We start from the raw sequence: 23277 nt of genomic DNA, 5'->3' as shown, positions 1-23277 counted from the left end.
TTACATCTGTCCTGGCTGTTCTTGTGCCTCATGTGCTGGACAAACTGTGTCTTGGTATGAGGAGTGAGTCCTGCTCCAAGTGTCAGTCACTGTGTCTGTTGGGAAGCATTTATGTGTTGCTGAATGAAGGGTCATCTGCTAAGGTACATCTCACTCTGTTAAGGCTTCAGCATTATTGCACTCTCTTTTGAGCATCTTTGTAGATATATTCTCTCTGTTTTGGAGACAGTCAAGTGCTGAAAGTCTCTCAGCATCTCTGTGGTTAGTCAGATGGTCAGGTATGCCACTCATGCTCCTGATAAGTGCTCTGGAATCCTATGGTATACGTACACAACAGGATGAAAACAATTTGTAGTCACAAGCTGTTGTGTTGTAACTTGCTGGTTTTTCACAGCTAAGACTCACATTAAGGAATTTAGAAGAGGGTAAAGTTTTAATGTAGGATTCAGATGAATAGTCAAGTTTTGACTGCAGTTTTTTCACCAAGATGTCCAGATAGCACTTGCTTAGAAGGACACCCAAGGAACAGGTAGGTTCTTGTTAGAAGATAAAGGTTGAGTTTGCTATTTCATGGAAGTTTGTAAATGTAAAGACTACTTTTGGTTTTCCTTTAATGGAAAATTGATGTAATTTTTGATGTAATTTTCCATCAATTTGGAAAATAGATGTAATTATCTGCTTGTAAATACTGTTTTGAATTTTTTATCTCTAGAATATTTTTCTCCCTGGTTATTTCTTCTAGGATTCTGAAAGATTAGTACTAGCCAAATTTGTTGCAAGTGAATAGTGTAAGATCCATCTCATAAGAACCGTTCAGTTTCAGGCTAAAAACATGATAATGGAGAATGCTCTAATTTTAGATTTTGAATTTCTTTTTTGAAAGAGTTCTGGTACTTTTGCTTGAAAAAATTCACCTGTTTTTTTTCTTTAGAACTTTCTGTGGCCCTTATTGCTCCACTTCTAATAATGCCAGTATTAAGAACTCATCTACTGCTTTCATTTATAGTGGCTGCAGGTACCAGCAGTGGCAGCAATTGCCACTGGCAGCTTCTAGCTTAGTGCTGGAGTGGGTGGAGTGAAGCACTGAAGATATTTGTATGTGATGAGTGAGTGCCACCTAGGAACTTTGTACTGATTCATTAATCAGTGTGAAAAAAGGACCAATCCTGTCATTGGTATTTTATAGGCAGAACTGTCTGCAGAGTGGATGGGGTTTGTGGAGCTCTAAATGCTTAGTTTGCTGAGGGAATTTGCTGTTGACTCTAAGCTGTGTGGTAAGATTTATAGTGTCCTTTCCTCCAGTGAGTGTGTTTCATAGGCTTCAAGACTTTCCTCTCTTGAGGAATCTTTGTAGTATAGAAATAAAGCTTAGCATACAGGAGACCTATGGTTTCATTACCTAATACCTAGATAATAAAACACAGGAAGTAACAAAAATGTGTCACAGGCACTAGACAGAATTGCTTATTGGTAGCTTTGGGTACAGTTTTCTGAAGAGAGTTTGACATAGTGTCACCAATGCACAGAGGGATTTTTTAATTATTTTTTTTTTAATTGGCTAGTTTGTTTTCCTTGTAACAGTAAATCTTGCAGAGTGGGTTTAGTGGAACTAGAAGTGTGTCTTCACGGGTGGTTTTAAACAGCCCACTCTACTGGGATGTGACTCAGGTGATGTACAAGATAGTTTAGTTTCTCAGGATGTTTGCTTGGGTACAGTGCCACTCCATCTTTTGGGGCTTCCAGACATGTTTTTGATGCTTGGCTATCCAATAAAATGGCAACAGTAAGTGTGCAGTTACCTTCAGGGGCAATTGTATTAAATTTGAAGGTCCTGAAGTGTGATCATCACGTGACAGGAGCAGTGTTCTAGAAGGTCGAAATAGAAGAAGAAAAGATGCAGTTTAAACAATCGTAGGGGCATTTTCTTAGAAAGCTGCTCACTTGCTTAATTCATAAAATTTAGTAATGTTTTCTCTGACACTTCTGAGTTAAAGGTAGACAGTTTTGCTGACACCTCTTTGTGCAGTAAGTGACACTTTAGACATCTCAAATTGGAATGTCTGTGTTAAGAATATATGATTCTGGAATAAGTTCATTAAATGAATTGCTCAATTCCTGTAGACATAATGTTCTGTGGAGATGATCATTGCTGGCAAGGAAACTGTTGCTGCAGAGCTCCACAACACATTTGCAGATTGCTTCTCACTTCAGGCACTTGCTTTCATACATGCATCCCCACCTTGCTGAGGCTGTTTTCTCTCTGCTGTTTATTTAGCTGTCCTTAAAATCCTCACTCTTAGGGCAGCGTTTTCTTTTTAGGTTTTCTGAGAAACGGTGTTAATACGTTTTTCAGTTCTCCAGTGTGTCTACCTTAAAGCTGAAAGATCACACTGAGGTTGTGTTTCCATTTCTGTAAGAGAGTTTCACACACCATTTTCCCCCTGCAGAACTTTGTGTAATTCAGGATTTCCCTGCATTCATCTCCTTTCCCTTCAATGCAAATGTGTTGTTTTGCCTTTATCTCCCCTTGTTCATTAGCCACTATGCACCATCAGCCTGGTGTGTTTAGTGAGCACAGAGATGCTCCAATAAAAACATATTTTGCATGTGAAGGTACTATGCCTGCAATTGCAGAGACACCAACCTGGCAAAAGAAAGTATGACTTTTGCCTTTTTGAACAGCTTAGAGAACTGTTTTTCATTATTTGAACTTTCAATTATGCAAAGATAACTCTTGCCTCTGAAATTGCAAATCCTTTGAAAAAACCCATTTACTTTAAGTATAACTGATGATAATGGCTTTCCCAAAAGTTAGCCAGCACTTGCTGAGCTTAAGTAACAAGCTCTAGTACTTGTCTTGGTGTCTAGAAGCAAGAATATTTGAAAGTGGGAAATTGGCAGTAAATTTTAAATGTTTTCTCCCCTCTCAAGGTGACAGCCAGTTTACTTGTGTGTGATTTTTGAATAAGAAATTAATTTGTTGTTTTAATATTTTTCTGTGTTGGAGGTAAAGAAAAGTGAGAGATTTTTTACAACCTCTTTAGTACATTTAGTAACAGAAGGAGTGATTTAATGACTTTAAAAAAATTTTCTATTTTAGGAATCAGTTCAACCACTATTTCTTTTGTAAGCCCCATCCTGCTGATGTACCTTGAAGTCCTGTGTAGTGACCTCTGCCCTCCAAATCTCGTGTCTCCGTTTTCATCCCATTCTCCTTATACTCTTTTAACACACATGCTCTTTTTATGTTTTTACTAAGTTCTCTGTCCTCTCCCAGTAACAGGGTTTCCTCCTCTCTTGTTTTCCTCTTGCACATCAAGTGCTTTCAGAATCTTCTTTCTCCCTTCAGCTCCTGCATCTATAATCTGTGCAAAAATCTCCAGGCAGGACTGATTCTGTTTGTCTTGCACTCCCTTATTCCCCCTCAACAGTTCAGCTGCTTTGTTCTTGAGGATGAACGAAGGAGGATCTGGTTTTTCTCACCAGAATTATAGTCCTACCCCTGTGCAGTGCTGGGAGGGGAGGCAGTGTCTGTGCCAGGCAGCTCTTGGCTGGGGCACACACAGAGTGCACTTGAGCCTGACACCTGGACATGACACATTCCTCCCCTGTATCGTCTTCAGTGGCCAAAGTCGTTGTTAGTGTTGTTATAAGGCAGAGAACTCTTAGTGGGTGTGAGAAGGGTGCACAAAAGCAGGAGTATGGTGTATTCCTCAGGCTTCTTGCACTGCTCCACCCTGCACTGCTGCTTCTCCAGGCAGGACCGGACTCTCCGGTTTGTGAGCTGCTATATTAAGAAACTGAATACTGGGAGATACAGCTTCAGCAACTCTACAGGCTCAGATTTGAAACCACAGAATTGCTTAGTCCTGCTTCAGCTGAACTGTAAGTTATTTCCTGCTCCTCTAACCATGTGACAGCTCTCTCTCTGAGCGCAGCTAAGATGTGGTCATTCTTTCTAAGTAGACATTTTTTCCCTTTACTCCCCCTCAGTCAGCCAAAGCAAACAGAAACATCACTTGGCTTATGACACTAAATATACACAAAGGCATCCAAATAAGCTCCTCTCTGTAAAACTGCACTTGATTTTTGTGGTTAACTGAAAAGAGGAAGAAAACTATGAACATCCTGTAGTGGTGTGTGTTCTGTGCAATACCACGGGCAAAAGCTTCCCCTTGCCTTTGCAGAGACAGAAGCAGTAGTTTCTAACAAATTAAATGCAGGGCTATTTTTTTCTTTATTGGCTTTAGGTTTTAGTTAAGAGTATCTCAGATATGAAATTAATTTTATAACTGGACATGGATTTATTGGTATTTATGTTTTTAGCAGCCTGATAATTAACAGGCTTTAAAAATTCAGGGTTCGGGCTTAATTTTATGCAATATTGGTGAACCAATATCTTTTAGCCATATAATAGGTGTTGTAATTTTGACCATTCTTAAACAATGTTGACCCCTGTGTTACACTGTACTGTTAGCACTGTGCTCAGTTTGTGTAGCTGGAATTTTAAAACCTTGTATAACATTAAATTTAAAGTGTGATTGTGACAGAAAGTGCTGGTTTCACTTGACGTCTAGAACTCAGTAGCGATTCAGTACACAATTTCTTTATCTTAAAAAATAGTTTTGTCTTTAAGAGATATGCCCATATCACATTCAGGTGCCAATATTTCTGTACCTGAGAGACTGATAATACAACTGTTGTCTCTGCTCAGGCCCTTCCTTGCCTTAGTTTAAGCATCGAGATGGAACCTGCAGTTGTGTTACAGTTTTGTTTGATAGGATGCATGGAGATGGATTTGGTGCTAAATGTTTTGCTGGGATATGTAGATCTCACTCTATGTCATGGTTTTAACTTGATCTTTTTGTCATTTAGGAGGTCTTGCTTTGAATGCCTCAGTTTGTCATCGAGGCTTTTCTCTAACAGCCTCTTTGAACACCTCTGGTCTTTTCAGCCTATAAATGACAAATCCTGTTTGTTTCTCTGTCGTCTTTTCATATTGTTTATTAATTTTTTTTTATCAAATAAGTAAGTGGTCACGCTGCTGCTCCAGGCTTCACACTGTGTTACCAAGGAGCCTCTCAGTGGCCATACCTGTCAGGACCCTACCTTTATGTTGCTGATGACATTTAAGCTTGGTGGCAGAAGCATGCATCTTGTCCTTTTTCTCACCTCTGATCTGTCAGCCAGCTGTGCTAACATTCTGATGGCTAACAAACCCAAGTGTGGCAGTAGCATGAACTCAGGCACTGTTCCAGTAACCATCCATGGTGTTCAGTTTGTTGGCACAATTTCAAGTGCCACCCTAGTTGTTGCTTAAATTACTGTGAATGCAGGTTTGAGATTAGAATGGTGTAAACAGCTCCTGGTACATCATGTGGGGTAGGGCCATCACTACCCAGTTCGTGCTGTGTTGGGAAGAGAGTTTGTTCCTCTATGCATATGTGCATTTCCCATCATATCCAGGTCTTAGTAACTCATATCTGCACAAGCAGGGAAATCTGCAAGGAGACAAAGGCAGTTCTGGGGATGAGGAGATGTGAGCTGTCTGTTCTGGCATTGTCAGTACCATGTAGATCACAGCATAAGGGTCAGCTCTGCTGCTGTGCACATAACTGTCTGCTTTGACATGAAGTTCAAGTCAAACTTGGTTTTCCTGCCAGCAGCAAAATTCAATATTGTCTTTGTGCTCTTAGAAATTGCTTTTGGAAACCTGAGAAAATGCAGGTGCCCAGAAGTTTGCAGCAGACAGAAGTGTGCCCATGCATGTAATCACCTGCTGCAGTGGACAGTTTTCAAGTCTATCTGATACTGATACTGTGAAAACAAGCTCATAAGGTTTCTGATTTCAGGAGGAAAAAAAAAAAATAATAGATTTTGCCTTCTGGTAAGGACATGTTGCTGACTTGTAGCTGTGCCTCTACAGGATGCATGAGATACAGCAGGGATAATGACTTTAAAGGATGCTGCATTTCTTTCACTTCTCATTTGCAGAGCAATGCCCTACCAAGAAAATGTGTCCTGCTGAAAGTTTATTTTCTGATGAGTAGTTTGTAAGTAATTTAAGAAAAGTTCTGTGTATCTTCAGAGCCTTCAGGGATGTGCAGTTCTCTTGGAATCCTACCTGAAACTGCATTTTGGAGTGTTGTAGCAGTTTCCAGTCAGCTCCGATGCAATAATTTGTTTCCTGATTGAGCTCCAGAGACTGTTCTAGGGTGTGAAGTAGTGTAATTAGTGATAATTTCATCATAACATGCTCTGTCTGTTCTGGTATCTCACCTTAATCGTTGGTTCTGTCGGGAGTATAAAGGTTTGAGCTCAGGAAACTTCAGATCATTCTGTCTTCTATGTCCACAAGATCTGTTAGACAGTGTTTGCATGCCTCAGTTCTGCAAACTATTCTCTCAAGTTTTCATTTATAATTTTTTTCCCCTTGAGTGTCTGGTTATTCCTTCTCTCCCTTCAGGCCATATTTTTTCCCCAGTGTCCCTTAAAAGTCAGCAGTGGCAGGAGCTGGTGCCCTGTTGAGGCTCAGTGCTGTGCAAGCAACTTTCTCCTACAACAGGTAGGTAGCATTTGGTTCAGAGCAGAAGGGAGATAACAATCTGCTATGGGTTTAGAAAGCTGGGTGTTTTTAGGCTTAAGTTCAGGGTGGTGAGTTGCATGTTAATTCTGGCCGCAGTAATTCTTGTAGCAGTGAAATGATGCTAGATGCTCCCAGTATACATTTGACTGGAAATAACTTCTCCAAGGTCACCGTGTACAAAAAATATCACTATGATGCAAGTCTGAGTTAGCAAAGGGTGTTGCACAGTTGGCTTAGTCCAAATTAATCAGCAATGGATATAATGTCTGCCATGCATCATCAAGGCTGGTTTTCAGTTCAGGTGCTCTGGGCACTTTAGGTGCAGCATGGTGCCTGGTTTGTCCGAGTAACCTGGTCCTGGAATGAGCTGACTGACATGTCACTTCCTGGAGTCTGGAATTCTGCAGAGGCCTGTTGCATTTGTTACAGAACTGAAACTTTTATTGTAGGCATTGGCAGGTTTAGAGATCGTGGTTCCACATCATGTAGTAAAAGCTCACAGGCTGTGTATCATATTGCACATAGCATGGTGGATGGCCGTGGCCTTCGGAAGGATGCAGCTTTCAGTAACAGACATTCAGTTGGGACACTGCCATTGTAGCCTTCAGTTTATTCTGTAAATCTGCTCTGTGTGCCCAGGAATGGATACTAAACTATCAAGAAAGCAAGATTTTTTTTATTTACCCAAACTCTGCCTCCTCTCATCCCCCCTGCAAGGCTTTCTCCAGATCCAGCTGTGTTACTGGCACTCTCCATCCCCAACTCCCTATAGGAAGTGTTTGTACCAGTGTTAAAGCTTCTGGCAATTTATCCTCTAGGTCTTTTGAGGACCCAGTTATAAAGGCTTAAATCTGATGATACAATCAACCATATTGAACTTCTAGCCAAGGTATTGCTATTCTGTAGGTGTCACGCCTGTGATAATTTATTCCACGAGATCAGGAGAGATACTCTATTTGTATGTTCATCTAAAGTCTTTCATGTAGGGAGTAATTTTTCTTGAATTCTCTCTTAGTGAGGTAACCAGCTTATTTTTTGTCTAAACTCTATACTCATGGGAGTGGTATTATCTGTCATGCACTCGACATCAAGAGTTTTCTGTTTCTGTTCTAACAGATTGAGACCATTCAGGTGCTCAGAGCAATTGATGTAGTTAGTTGATCACAAAGGAAGGGAATATCCACACAAAAACTGGAAATCCAAAGTCTGCTTTGACAAAGGGTACCTTCTTTCAGTCATTGGGATTTAAGGTTCATCAGTGCCCTTACAGAGGAATATCTTGTTTCCAGAAGTGTTACACATCTGAAAAAAATAATCAATATTTCACTAATAACTTCTAAGTTACAATTCAACTGGTAAGTTTAATGATTATAACTAGCATAACATTTATTATGTACATTTTTATTATGTTAGTATGGTGTAACAATTTACCTGCTGATTTTATACTGTCATAAAAGCACTGTAATTTATTGCATGAGTGGAGGTTTTCAGAATAGTGACACACAGTTCACCTGGCAAGAAAGCAGTTGCCAGTTCTCCCAAGCAGCAGGAACTGGTAAGGGTGAGTGTGTTACCCTCTGTCAGCTCCAGAACAGACATGGAGACTTGCAGAAAAGTAGTTCAGAGACCTGAAGCATGTAAAGCTTCAAATCTAGTGCTTGATTAGGATAATAATACTGGCTGATTGGAGTGCAGTGCTATACAGATTGGCAGTTGTCAGTGTTACAACTTCACGGTGATCACAAGCAAAGCTGTCTTAAGATCTTTTTCATTTAAGTTAATATTTGGGCTAAATGTCCTGTATTTCATTGATTCAGACAATACCATTAATACCATCAGTTTCAGACCAGATGTTTCTCTTAGCTCTTCTTTGAAACAAATATTTTCTGTCCCAAGAGTTGTTGAAGTATCTTTACTGTGTCTATGTTAATTATATTGATGTGACTTTGTGGATTCTAAACTCTTATATTGGTGTAATAGATGTTGGCTTTCTTTATTGTAAGCTTTGTTTCTCACATGAGTCCAGCACTACTAGTTCTGTTGTAAGTAGAGTGAAATGATTTTTGTATTTCTTGTAAATTCAGGTTGGTACACATAACTTTTCATGTAACATATATGTTACTGGTGTTGAAAAGCATTCACAAGCAAAAAACAGGAACACAGCAGTTATTGGGAGCTAACTATCTTCAAATGAAGATGAGGGTGATTTTGTTCTGATCATCCAGACATTAATATTTAAGAATTAAAGATTGAGAGCAATATCACTGTATCTGTTCCCTCCCCTTTGCTGTGTGAACTTGTACTGCCAGCTCTGCACTGAAAGAAAAAAATGAGCACTGCTTTTTTTCTCTTAAAACTAGTGGCTGGATATGGGCACCAAAGTGTTAAGTGCAGTGGAAAAAGACATCCTGCTGCCCTCTTTCTACATTTTTCTTGTGTAAATAAACTTTCTCATTATCTTTAAGTAAGTAGATTCTTTACAGGTTTTGCTCTTCTAGGTGTGTTCAGTAGAGCAGGCAACTTCATTGTAAGAAACATTCTGGCACCATAAGGAGTTACAGAAGAATTTGGGCTTCAGGGAAGGAGCTTGCCCATTCAGCAGCCCTCTGCATTTATTTTCAGATAGTGGATAGTAAGTTGGGAAAAGAAATTGTCTACTTCATTGTTAAATTGAATTTGAAAATATTTCTTAATCTTAACTTTTTACTAAGTCCCAGCTTGGCAGAGCTCAGTTGTACTAATTGCTTTTTTCACCCTGGAAATCGAATATTGCAAACTCAGCAGTTCTTTCCCTAAGGTTTTTTCCCTTCAATTAACTGCACTCAAATATTGCTTTTGTACTAGTCATGTAGACAATTAAGGGGAGAGAGTGTAACAAAAACACAAATTGTTTTTTGGCGGGGGCTTTTCTTTAGTAATAGAAATTGAAGGTTTGTAATACCTGACCTGAGTTTACACACAAATCTTGAGCTGAATGTAAAGGCTCTGCTCTAGTGGAGTTTTCAGCTCTCAGGTGGGGACCAAGTAGCCAAATGTTCAAGTAAACTCTCCCTAACATTTTTCAATGTAGTCTTAATCCTTTGTAGATATACCTAGATATATGGGGATGATGAGGTTGACTTTACTGAAGGGCTGTGACAGAACTAGGATAGAGTGTCTAGTTCTCAAAATGACTGTGGGGTTTTTTTTGGTTTTTTTTTGGTATATTGTCTTAGATTTCTTTCAGTGCTTTCATACTGAGACTTCATGGATTATTGTTGCTGACAGGTTGTCATGGAACAGACCACTGAGAAATTCCAGGTGCAGGGGAAGTTCTGAGTTATACACTTTGTACTCTTTAGTCTTCCATCTTAAAAATCAGGGTTAAATGTACTGTGTAAAAAATAAGTGTGCTGGTGACTTGCAAAAGCAAGTTTGTTACAGAGTAAGTTTGATACAACGTATTTGCAGCCATGGTTTGTCTAGAATGGAAATAGGTGATGTGAATCCTAAACCTGAGATCTACATACATTTGGCCATCTAAGACCACCATTCTGTGTCACTGCTTCCAAATTGCTAAAATTTGTTTACAGACAGGTGAATGTAAGTGTCTTTTGGCCTCCACAGCATATTGGTAAATGTAGTGCTGCTACCTGCAAAGAAGGATCCCCTCTGGGGAGTGGTAATTTAAACTGTTAGCTGTAATAAATGTCACTAGACTCCAGGGGCAACCTCCATGGTAAAAAGAATATCTCCATTTCCTTACTTGAAACAGATGTGGAAATTAACCTGTCTTAACCCTTGCTATTAGCAGAGATGATAATGTTGACACATATCCCACACGTTCCAAAAATACTTTCTGTCTGTGACAGTGCAATGCTTCATCAGTAGTTCTCAAAGCACTTAGCAGAGGTGGAGGCCAGTGTCTGCCTTACGTGTTACAGATGAGGAAACTAAGGCACTGGGGAGAAACAAACACCAGCATGCAACTTCTTGTTGCCAGAATGAAATGAAAGCCAGCAGTCTCCTGAGCATTTAACTGGTGTCTAATGTTTTATCCTGCAGTAAACTTTGAATATGATGAGGGATCATAGAACTTAACACATCTTCATGCCTTTTTTTCTCCTGTGTAGTATATCTACTTTTTAAGACTTTTCACTGGGAATAACTATTCGTTGCAGACTCAGTTGCTGGTATATATTTCAAAAAAAAAAAAAAAAAATCTTACATGCAGTCATGTTTCTTGTATCTGACTTGAATTACCATAACTCTTGTGTGCAATTGTGAACTGCTCAAGGAGGGATTAATACATGCTGAATTGTGGCACAGTGAAAGTGTGTGAGGGGGTTGCATCTCTAAGTACCTTTATGTAAGTGGATTGAGTCTGCTCTACAGGACTGGACACAAGTTGTATACACAATTGTGAGACCAGTTGCTGGCTGTTATTCAAAGAGGTTTTACTTTTAATAGCCTTTTCTCATATTTCCTAATATTTTGAAGGGAGTTCTTTGTTTTATGTTGGCATGTAATTAATGTGTTCTTATAAAAGAGTCCTTTTAAAACAATTTAAGCTGTTTCATTTCAATCTTCCCTAAGTAGCAAAAGTCAAAATTCCATATAATTTTCTGTCTTTAGGTGTAAAGATCGTAAATGAAGTTCCCCTAACATCATCTCTGCAAAGCAAATACTCATTTTCTTAAATCTGTATTTTAAATCTGGACCTGGGAGTACCAAGTGCTGAATACCATTCTCCAGGGCTCATTAATGAGTGTTCCAGAGCTGGGATCATTCATGAATTCCCGAGGTTTATGCTTCACATCCTTTCCTTAATCAATTTAACTGTTGTTCTGCAGATTTTCACGTGTGAACTTCATGATACCTGTATCATTGAGTGGGTCGATTAGGAGCTGCAGTGGATCTAACTCTAAAAATACGGGCCTGAATTCTAATGTTTTCTCTCAAAGCACTCTCATATCTTCAAAGTGGGTATGAGGATTTGCTTGTAGGAATCTGTATTTAATATGGAACTAGCATCTACAAAATGTTACTGTGCAGAGAATGGAATGATTGATGAAGGCTGAAGAAAGAGGACCTTAGTGCATGAAGGCAGTGAGCTGTAGAAGAGAAGGGAATGTTGAGGGAAGGAAGCTGGGTTTGCTTGTAGCTGGATGGGCAGTGGAACAAGACAGAACAGAGGCAAACTCCAGTTTTGTCCTGTGCATTGCATGAAAATCGGGATTCTTGACTTGAATCTGCAATTTCTGTTTATGACCATGAAACGTAGTTTTGGTTAATCTGTGTATCTGTACAATGGGCTGGTTGTGTAAGGTTCATTCTAATCTTGGGAGTCTTGATAAATTTAAAATGGATCAAAACTGAAAGGGAGACTTCAGCATTTCATTTTAAAATTCCCTGAGCTTTGGCAAGAACAGTCTTACATGCTTTGAATCTGAGTGGGTTTTGGGAGGCTGGAGAGGGAGTGGAACTGCAAGACAAAATGTCTCTAGTGAGAATTTCTGTTCCATGGCAGTAGACAGTGGCAAATTTATGGAAAGTGTGTAATGCAGCACATTTTCTACTTCTGAAAGTAACTATATGAACGACTTCAGCTCCAGAGCACAAGTAACTGTTCTGCTGTGTGTGCTGTTTTGTGGGCAGCCAGGGTTTCAGCAGCACTCAGCAGTGAGGTGCAGCTCAGGGAGTGATGCTGGACCAGTAAACAGGAAGTGACAGTGTTGAGTTTGCTCATCAGTGGAAGCCTCAGGTTGTGTCTGTCAGCTGGGAAATGATCTGCTGAACTGATAGCTTGGAATATTATAATCTGCAGCATTCTTGTGGTTATGGTTATGTCATATCTCAGGAAGGCTGAAGTCTTCCATGTGCTGTCCTCAGCTGAGGACGTAGGATTTAAAAATATCTTCATGCTCTGTCTGATAAAAGGCTGTGCTGTTTGATTAGGCTTAATTAGCCTTTGATTAGGCTTATATGTTCTGCTGTTTACCCACACCTTAATTGTTGGTCTTCTGTGATCCACAGTTGAGCAATGTTTCGAAGAGGAGTTGGCCAGCTCTAACCGAGCTGGGGGTTGGAGGTGCTGGAAAGGCAGATTGATTTGTATCTGAAGACATTTGTTAAATTGTGAGCTGTCTGTAACTGGCTGACTGAGGATCAGGAGTGAAGGATCTCTTTGCTGGACAACAGCAGACTTAAGTTCAGACGAGTACTTTTATGGCTTAGATCTGTTAAGCAGCAATCCGTTGTTTCATCCTTTTTTTTGTTGTAGCATCACTTAATGATCACTGGTACTTTCTTCACATCAGTGAAAGATACTCAGTGAGGATATTGCAGCTGACTTGTCTGGTTATCAGGGCACAGGCTCTGATAACAGGGAGTCTGTTCTTAGGTATCAACCTTTATTTTTTTTTTAAATTGGTTTTGATCTCCTATTTTTTTAAATGTTTTGGCTATGTGTTAAACAGAACTGTCTTCTCATGTTTTGGAAGTGACAAGGAATATCTGAAGTGGCTTTGTTTCTGAAAAAAATTCTTTCTTCCTTCTGTCTTCAAATAAGAAAAAGCAGCATCTCTTACACAGTGGTTTTATTTCTAATAGCCTAAGTTTATGACTTTATGTATAGGTGAAAAAAGTGCTATTTTCCTGGCACCTATATATGCAGCATTTTTAAATCAGTGGGCAGTCATGGGAAATATAATAAGACGAAAAGCAAGCTTTAAGCTTAAAATTGAACACTCTTGGTAATAGTAGCAGATAATTTCACAAGCAGTAGAACTGGTGATGCCTCAGTGTTTTCAGCTGCATAATTTTTCAATTTGCATGAAATGAAGTTTTCGTGTAACTGGATATTTACAAAAGGCTTACTTTTGTCAGTTCTGTCAAACACTGTGAAGTCTTGCATTAGTTTTCCTGTCTTTGGAGCAATCAGTTGGTCTTTGGAAAACAATGTGCAGTAAATGGCATAAAAATTGGAAGATTGTTTCTAGCTGCTTAACTTACTGAAATCTACCAGCCAGCTTCTAAAGTTCTGTGTGTCTTTTTCCTATGGGAGACTAGTTTAAAATAAAATCGTGTCAGTAACATCTGAATTTTCTGCAATACACAATTGTCTTTAAAGTGGAGATTCTTAATAATTTGCTAAATATATCTTCAGAAGCTGTGATAGTTTTAAAATTGAAGCATTTACAGTTTGTCCAAATCAAAAATTGAGTAGTGGTCAAATCCCCAGTGGATGAACGTTGTCACGTTTAGACTCAGTTATGATGATTCTGGAGGCAACTTGGTGTGAAAACATAAATTATAAAGCAGTCTGAGAGTTGCAAAATCTGACTGACGAAAATCTAATTTTAAAATCAGAATACAGAGTCCTTGAAGAGCATTTTTTTGCACGCCCCTGTGTGTACATGCTATCAAGACAGTATCATCACACGTTCTTTGTACAAGATTCAGTAACCATAAATAGCCTGGTACACTGCTTTTAGAGGGAAAAAGCCTAAAAAGACAGTTGGATGCATCTGTTGTACTTATTCTGTTGTCTGGGGCCCTAATCCTTGCAGTCCTTCAGATGAAGGTGCCAGCAATACACAAGAACAGTCTGCCTTCAGCATCACCAGTCCTCTCTCTCTCCAATTTCTTCCCATCTCAATCCTTTCCCATCTGTAACTGAGAAGTGCGTGCAAGTTGACCCTTGTGAATACTTCCTGAGCTTTTTAAAATTGGGCCTTGATGTTAATTTGTGTTCCTATTTCTCGCTGTTAGGCCTGAATTGCTGAATATCATCATACCAGACACCCACCTTAAGAAGGCTGGCTTTACCTCCTCTCCAGGGCTAATCAATGGTGTAAGATTCTGAACCCAATTAAACTCTTCCAAGTTTCTGTGAAAGTGCTAGGAAATGTTTTTGTCTACTCTAGCAAATACCTCTGCTCCTTAAAACGTTGCAATTATTAGGGAAGCGTCCTTGCATGTTTTTTTATGTGGCCTAGTCAGTTAGGGGTCATTTCAGTAGTGGTTTATTGAAAAGCTTAGTGAATTCATTTCAAATTGCTGTTGGAGGAGGTTGCAGTGCATGCCTTCTGTAGGAGTGCATGGTGGAGAGAACATTCTCCCTGGAAGTGGGTTATCAGCCCTTCTAGCAGCAAGGGAACATATTGTTCCCACATCAGAGCAGACTCCTCAATGCCAAGGGAAAAAAGCTACATTTTTTCTTGTAACAGGACCACTGTGCAGAAGAAAAAATTAAACTGCCAGAAAGAGCAAGTAGAGCTTGATTGTGTAGGGCACCAAAGTCTTTCCTCGAGAAAGGGGTGGATATACTAGAGCCTGGTCCCTACAGCAGGTTTTCTGTTTCTCTGTTGAGTGATGAGATAAAATACATAGCTATACTGAGCACTGCAGAAATGTTTTTGGAATCCCTATATATTTATGATGCTGAAGATAAGGGAATTGCAAAACAACAGGGAGTTAGCATCACTGGCTAATTACAATTATATCTGCATTGAATAACATGAGTTAACTAAAGTACCTGCATTTAAAAGTGTAATTGCTAAAACCTAAGCTTATTTTGGGAAAAAAATTCTAAGATTTCAAGTGCTGTCTCTGCTTGATTAGTCAGTGCTATATTTTGGTTGGATTTTTCCTTCAGAATATTTGTCATCTGGAGAAAAAAATGTCAGCCACTGAATCCTAATTGCCTGGTTTTCTGTGAATGAAGGTCAGTTTTCTGTAGAGCATGGCCTCACTTCTGCTTCTTGTCTTTCTCATTCATGAATCTTAATGATATTGTTTCCTTACGTTCTTTGGTGACTCAGCTGATGCTGGGCTGTTAGAGATTGCTTTGGTACTGAAGCTTCCTGCTCTTCTTGTCGTCAAGATTAAAGTCAGGCCTTAGTAAGCATTTCTACAGTGATGTGGTACTTGATGTTAGTGTGCCTGTGTTCCTTAACCCTGCTCTCTGAGGAAAATTTACCTGCTGCTGTAATGTCAGTGAACAGCCACAGCCCTTTGTGTTTGAACAGTCACCCTACAAGCAAACTGTGGGCTGTCTTCCTGTCTTGTGGCAAAGAACAAATGTGTGACTCAGGAGCACCCAACATCGTCTGGTCAGGCTGCAACCTGTTGGCTTAGCCATAATGAGGATTCCCACCACAACATGTCTTAAAAATACCTGCCAGAGGTACCTCTTCACCAGCTCTAGTATTGATTAGGACAATGTTTCCAGATACCTGTGTTACAGAAAAGAGACTAGAAATACTGATTTCTGTTCTTACAGGGTTTGGATTGCACACAACTATTCACCATAGCTTGCTTTTCCCCCCAGAAATGTTAAAGTAGTTAATTGAGCTGAAAGTCCTTGGACTGACTTTGTGAAGAAGCTACAGCTGTTGTATAAGCATGGGTTTTTTCAAGAGGTTACTCTGCTTGGATGCAACTGCTGCTACTTGCATTCTTGCTTTAGAGGACAGTCTTCTCATTTTTTTAAATCTTTATTTTCCTGATTTTATCTGTAAGACACTTTACTGGGAAAGATAACTTCAGAAAAGCAAGCCTCATCATGTGGGATTAACTTGTGTTTATGCAGGATTCTGCACCTTTATGGGAAAAAACCATCACTCTTAAAATTGGGAAAAGGTTGAAAGTTAATGCTATTGTGTCTTCAATAGTACTGTCAATATGTAACACTAACAATACTGAACCCTTAGAGAAGTTCATTAAACATAGATGCATTTGTTCAAGCACCAAAATGGAAGTGATTAAACTCAGAAGTGGTTTTCTAGCCCTTAAACTTAACTGGACAAGACCTTGAGCAAATGAATGCTAGGCTTTTAATTTCCCTTTTTGGAGCAGGAGCTTGGCCTGGACACATGGAACCAAAGTCATTTTTTGAGTCTTTGATCTTTGCACCACAGCCTGTTGTCAGCTGTACGTTACCACTGCAGAAAACCATCCCAATGGGTCTTGCATTCTGTTCTGGTGTCTGCTGAGGTGGCTGAGTATCTTGCAGCTTTAATCTTGCTGCCACTCTTTGTTGTGACTTTCAGCTCACTGTGTTTTAATGTCTGTCAGCCATAAGCCATGCATTGTAATGATTCTTCCTTGTAATGAGATGTGCCACCGTCTGTGTTGGCTTGCTTCACCATTTTTTGAGAAACACTTGAATTACCGCAAGTCATTAAATTGACAGGCCACTGCAGCAAATGTTCACACCAGAAACCAGTCAAAGTACACAGCTATGTGCTGCTCAGTCAGAAACTGTCAGTGGCTGCTGTGACCACGTTCTGAATTGTGTGATGACTGGTTGTGGCTGAGTTTTGCAGGCAGAAGGTGTTTTTGTGAGCCTTTAGCTGATACCATGTATCCTGCAGTGTGGGTCAAAGGGTAGGACCAGCTCTTCCGGTGAGACAGCCAGTGTACAGCTGACAGCACAGCCTTACTGCTTCATGGCTCATCAGCTATGTGACATCAGGGTGTGACAGGTCCCTGGAATCAATGGTATGTCCTCCAGCTGGAGGTTGACTGTGGAAAAATAATGGGAACTGAGCAGGGTTGGTTTGCACCTCCATGGCCCATCAGTTTTTTGGTGGACTACGTTATTTCTTTCCCCTATGCACCTTTTCTAAATATACAGCTATATAAAAATGACAAGGTCCTCACCAAAACTCTTAAAAAAGCAGTAGTGACAGCTTCAAAATCCTCCTCCTGAAAATACGGTACTAACAAAGTGACCTACATGTCAGAAAAAAATACAGTCATTATGTTGATTCAGTGGTCTGACTCTGGAAAAATATTTCGATGTAAAAGAGCCCATACTTGTAAATGCAAGATTCTCTTCATGAATGCTCTAAGTAGCTGAGCTGGGTATATTAATTGGCTTCAAAATAGTGAATACTCAGTAAATGCAGTAGAATACTCAAATTACGTTATTTCTGTAAATATCCTCAAATGCTGCAATTATGGAATTAAATTTGAACTTTTCAAATTGAATTTATGTGGTTAGGATTCATGTTGAATAGTGGCAGATGAAATTTTATTTTCTCAAGTTTAGGATTTCACCATGAGTCTGTAAATTTCCAAATGTTGTGGATGATTACTTTTACCATCTTTGTTCCAGAAACTGAATAGCAGAAAGCTTGGCACCACTGCTCTACAAAGTGAAAATGAAAAGAGGATGAAGTAAAAGGAGTTGGATTTTATTGTCCTTCTCCCCTTGTCCCCCAAAATACACTTTGTATTTTTTTTCCTGTATTGTCCTTTTAACAAAAAAACCTGGCGTAGTATGACAGTGGGATTTGTAACTTTATATTCTAATATGCAAAAGCCTCATTGTCGCTTGTCAACACTAGGAATTTGTACAATGCTAATGAGTGAGTTAAAATGCAATTGAACTCTAAACTTGGTAGACCTCAAAACAAAACCTACTTTAGATTCAGTGGAGTTGTTGTCTAACTTGTAAATCAAGCTCTACTCATAAAGTAACAAAGTACACATTGAATATATTATGATTATGCGGAATGAGGACACACTCTCTGTAATATTTTTCTTTGTACTCATGAGGTAGGTGTTGGTTCAAGGTTTGATAAGCAGTTGTCAAGTTACAACAGTTACTGGTTTACCCAGATCATCCAGTTGGTGCTTTTGCTGTTAGATGTGATGATAAGCAATGCATAGGAGCCATATCTTGACACAGGTCACTCTCTCCTGTGTCTTAAATTGAAGTTGTATAATTCCTGCCAAGACCACCCATTTCTGTAAGAAGTCCTTTTGGGTAGAAGTTAGTGGAGCTGGATTTGTCTTGGAGTGTAAAGAAGATTTCTTGCAGGGTGGTGAGATAGTTGCTGTGGCTAAATGTGTACTGTAGAATAGCCCATTTTGCTCCTGTGTATTTTGTGTCTACAAGGTTATCAATTTAATAATTAGAAAATATTGGAGAAATGAGAGGAAAAGGCTGTTAGAGAAGCAGAGGTTTTGAACAAAATCTGCCTGACTGTGCCCAAAATTAGGTCATTGTCTGTTTGCAACATGGAGGGGAAAATGGCATCCCTTAGATTCTTACTTGCTTAGATGACATTAAGTTGTAGATATAACTGTTTCCTTGTGGTAGTATGGCTAATTCTTAGGTCTCTTTTTACTTATTTGACAAATGCAGTTATGATTAAATTACTCATATTACTGTGTAGATTATAGGGGGAGAAGTTTTACTCCACACTTAGCTGTAGAGCACTTGAGGAAGCAACTACAAAACACTTTTTTCATCAGACAGTCTATAACTTCTTCTGTAGGTTACCAGCAAGATTAGTTGTCAGTCTGACAACTTCTGATGAGGCTGCAAAGAGAAACAGAACTCTATCTTGATTTGTCAAAGTTAGCATTTCAGTGCTTGGGCAAAGGTTGTATAGCTCCCCTGAGGTGTAGCTGTCAGTCTGACTGTGTTATGTTGACTCTATTGTAACAAAACTGAAGAGGTTTTGATTTTAAAAAAATCCAATGAAACTTAGGCTATTCTTTTGGGGTTTTAAGCCATTTGAAATGGATGACCATGGTGACAGTGATAGTAGATAATCTTAAAATGCCAGAAGACATGCCTGCATTCTAGCTGTCTACTCTTTTGGCAAGTAGTCCCTGGTGATGAAGGCAAAATAATCCTCGTTGAGCAGGTGGGGAAAACCTAGTAGGGAGCCCATTAGTCAGATTAGAGATAAGTCATCCAGAAAGGTCTTGGAACTATGACAGATTAAAAAAAAATGTCTGCTTAATGTTTCCTAGTGATAAAGGACATGCCACTTTTTGACTGAGAGTGAAATAAGTAGAGAACAAAGCAGAGAACTATTATTATGACTGTGTTCAGAGGGCTAACAAACTGGATTCATATGGCATAAGTCTCATACCCATACAAAGAAGGGTGTGGTGGGACTAGTTAATATCCATGTAAGAGTGACAAGGGCATGTGTAGTATTTTTTTTTTCTTGGTACAAGAATGACATAAAACTAGTGTTGCTTCCTAAAATTCCTGAAGAGAGTGTAGAGGCCAAAGAAGTGTGGCAAACAGCTATAAAAGGATGTGCAGCATAAAGGAACAGCTACGAAGCCATCAACACCATCTCTTAGTGTAAGAGTAAGGAGGGAAAATCAACTGAAACTAGCAGGTGGCAAAAGTCGAGATAAAAGGAGCTAATTATTCACACAGTGCATTAGAAAACTGTGAAACACAATCCTGTCCAGTGTTACCATGCTCAGAATTTCACATGGGTCTGAAGAGTGAATAGACAAAGTCACAAAGGAAAAATGCAGTTTCGTGCTGATGGCCTGGGGAGCTTTGAGCTCCAGCTTGGCAGTTCCTGGGGATAGTTGTAATGGTATGTTGTTGTATTCTTACCTTCTTTTGGCATCTGGTGCTGCTGGAGTGTAGATCCTAGGCTAGATAACCTCTGGTCTTGCCCATTACAGATTGTTTAAGCTTTATGTCCTTAGGACTTCCCTGCTAAATACATAATTTTCAAGGGCTTCTGTTTTACTTTCCTAATGGGACTCTTAAGGTAAGACACATACATACTCGAAAATATGCTCAAGAATGTTCCAGTGACTGGAACAATCTGATGTGGAATAGTCTTCGCCTCTTATTCAAAAAATCTCAGTTTGAAAATAGGACAATTTCTGGTTGCCAGCTGGGAATGAGCCTAGCTCATGTGAGTTCTCAAACCGTGCCCAAGAATTTTCAGACCTCACTGGTTGGCATAGGTTAAAACTGTGCCAGAGACCACTTAAACAATTAAGCAATATATTTCAGTTGCACTCCAGTACCCCAGAGTGTGTCCAGGCACTGTGCAATTTAGAGTTTCATCTTGAGTATTGTGTTTATATTCAGTCTGAAGTACTAAAACAGACATTTCCTTGCACAGTAGGGCTGCTCCATGTGACCATCATAGTTACTGACCTACTTCTTACAGGCAAAATCTCTTTGCTAAATTTCATGAAAAAGAATAAAAAGTTCATTTGAGTTCTTGAGGTGTCTTAATCTTGCATAGCAGTGAGAATCTAAAGCATAGGAGTGACTTGGGGTCATTTGAACCTTATGGGGTTAACTACCTGGGAAATCAGCAAAGTTGCTGCCTAAAACAAGGACACTAAGAGAGGCTTTGAGAAAGGATCAATTATAGAATTTACTTTTTTTTTTTCCTTAAAAGTAATTTCTCTTCTTTTTTAGACCATGTCTTCAGCAGTTGTTCAGATTTACGCAGCAGATCGCAACGCCATGTGGTCAAAGAAGTGCTGTGGTGTAGCTTGCCTTGTAAAGGACAATCCACAGAGGTCGTATTTTATCAGAATATTTGACATTAAGGTAAGCATCTTTTTTCTTTTTCAGAGCCTTTAAGTTTGGTTGTATCCATTCTCCATTTTTAATTCAGTGAGTATAGGTTGGAGCTATGCATTCATAGAGATTCTCAAGTAAGTGGTTGTGCTTTAAGCATTGCAATTGCAGTTGTTATCAATAGGCAGTTGCAACATTTTCAGGTATTCTAAATTGAAACAATTCCATATATGTCATCTTTAAAGGATGAAATAAATACCAGGTTTTTTTACAGCTCTCAGAAACTGTCCTCTACAGATCTGATTCGTCACATTAGTGGAAATTAGTATTGTGTCACTGATATGGATAGCTATCAAAATTCTAGAAGGTGTCACCACTGGATGGTTTAAGAAAATAGATGCTGTCTTCTGTATGGATGGAAACAATCTTTTTGATCAGTGTGCTGGTGCATGTGAAAACTGCAGGATAAACAAGTTGTGTGTTCTGACTTTCTGGGGGGGGTGGGGTGGGTGGCTTTTTCTTTCATTCTGCTTCCACAAAAAATAGACTCATACTGAAGATCTTTGTCCTATTACAATATTCCACTCAAGAGAGTGGGAACTGAGAGACAAAGTGTCCAAGATGTGTTTTCATAACCAAAATGACTGACTGCACTGAGACTTAGGAAAGTTTCCCATTATCTCTGCAGCCAGGAAACAGCTCCTTATCTGTCAGCATTCAGTGCTTGAAGTCTCAGATTTGTTCAGGATTGCCAGTTGGCACTTGCATTTGACTTTGTGATTTGGTTACTTGACTGTTAAGACTCCTCAGTAACCTCTTCCTTGGGTGCTGAACTATAATGTCATTTAAATACATGAGGCTTCTTAAAAAGGTGATATTTTTGTTCTCTTTAAGTGAATTGTTTTCAAGTCAAGCCTGAGATAAGAACAGGAGACTGGAAGCCTCTTTTATTGCTGTTTTGTCACTGTGTTCTTGTGACTGGTCACTGTTACTACTCTCAGTATCACTGTTGCAGAGTTGTAGAACTTGAAAGAAGTTTTTGGAAACATCCAGGAATTTGAACAGAGCACAGTGACCCAATAGAAGAGGCTTTCACAGCTCTTCCACAAGCTCTGCTGTGTATCGATTTGGGTTGAGTTTACCCAGTGGGTTAATAGCAAGGCAGATATTTAACACTATGCTGTGTGCAATTCTTAATAGGTTCTATTGTAAAACAAGTTAAACTCTGCAATTTCATCTGAAGTTTTATTGTCTTCTTTGTTTGTTTTCTTCTTTTCAGGATGGGAAATTATTGTGGGAGCAAGAGCTGTACAATAACTTTGTATATAATAGTCCTAGAGGATATTTTCATACCTTTGCTGGAGATGTGAGTCTCAATGTCTTTGAACATCTATTTTAAAATGCCTTTGGTTTGAACAGTATCTTCTTTTAATGTAACTGAAGTTATTAATTAATTATATTAAATATTCATAAAAGCATATTTATTAAAGGAATTTTTGTGGTATCTCAACTAGAAAATTTAATGTATAGTACAGAAGCATAAAACATGGTTCTTGATTTTCAACTTTCTTTAATGAACTTACGTTTTGACTTGCAGATGATATTTATGACATATCGTGTTCTTAAGACACAAATTTTCCTTTCCCCTCCCCTCTTTGATATGAAGCTGCAGGATTTTGCTCATTTCTGTTAGCTGTGATTTTTAGAAACTTGATTAGTAGACAGACATTCCTAAGATACAATATTTCACTAAGACTTGGTTCCAAATTTGCAGTGATTTTTTTCTTGTTATACCTTTAGAAAGGTGTAAGACAATATTTAAGAAAGCCTTTAAAACATTTTCTTAGTCATGGGGGGGGAAATATTAATGTTTTTCAGACATGTCAAGTTGGTCTTAATTTTGCTAATGAAGAAGAAGCTAAACTATTCCGCAAAACAGTAACAGATTTACTTGGACGACGGCAGAGAAAATCTGGTAAATATTCAAATTAATCTTAAATTCAGGCTTGTGTATGTTGTTTTGGGGGGGAGGCAGGAAGCTACTGCTACGTCTGAAAGCCACTGGAGGCAGTACTGCCATATTTATAGTTTGAAGTAATTATGCTATTAAACTGTGCTTCTTTCTCTATTGTGCAAAAATTAGTATTTTTTTGAAATGACTCACCTTACTGTGCTGTTCTAGAAGTCTCTCTGTAAGCCGAGACCCCAAGGTTCTGATTTGGAAATACAGATTAGGGGAAACAAAACCTCTAAGCTGACAATGGGAAAACTAGAAATCTTTCTCTAAGTTGTTTTCGTATTTGAATAAACCCTCTCTTAGCCCTGGGCTGTTTATAACCGATTTGTTAAATTCAGCCCAAGTGGGTTGTAACAAAAATTTTACCATCTGGTA

General features: G+C 39.0%; 1 protein-coding gene across 1 annotated transcript in view; it reads left to right on the top strand.

Moving 5' to 3' along the window:
- WASL (WASP like actin nucleation promoting factor) overlaps window positions 1-23277 on the top strand; it is a 47975-nt gene that overhangs the window by 4778 nt on the left and 19920 nt on the right. The window contains exons 2-4 of the mRNA XM_066318574.1: window positions 20781-20915; window positions 22165-22251; window positions 22764-22860. Of these exons, the coding sequence (XP_066174671.1) occupies window positions 20781-20915; window positions 22165-22251; window positions 22764-22860 (319 nt within the window). The remainder of the gene's footprint in view (window positions 1-20780; window positions 20916-22164; window positions 22252-22763; window positions 22861-23277) is intronic.

Source organism: Sylvia atricapilla, chromosome 5 (assembly GCF_009819655.1).
Source record: "Sylvia atricapilla isolate bSylAtr1 chromosome 5, bSylAtr1.pri, whole genome shotgun sequence".
NCBI classification, from domain to species: Eukaryota; Metazoa; Chordata; class Aves; order Passeriformes; family Sylviidae; genus Sylvia; species Sylvia atricapilla.
This window is presented reverse-complemented; position numbering and strand designations above follow the sequence as displayed.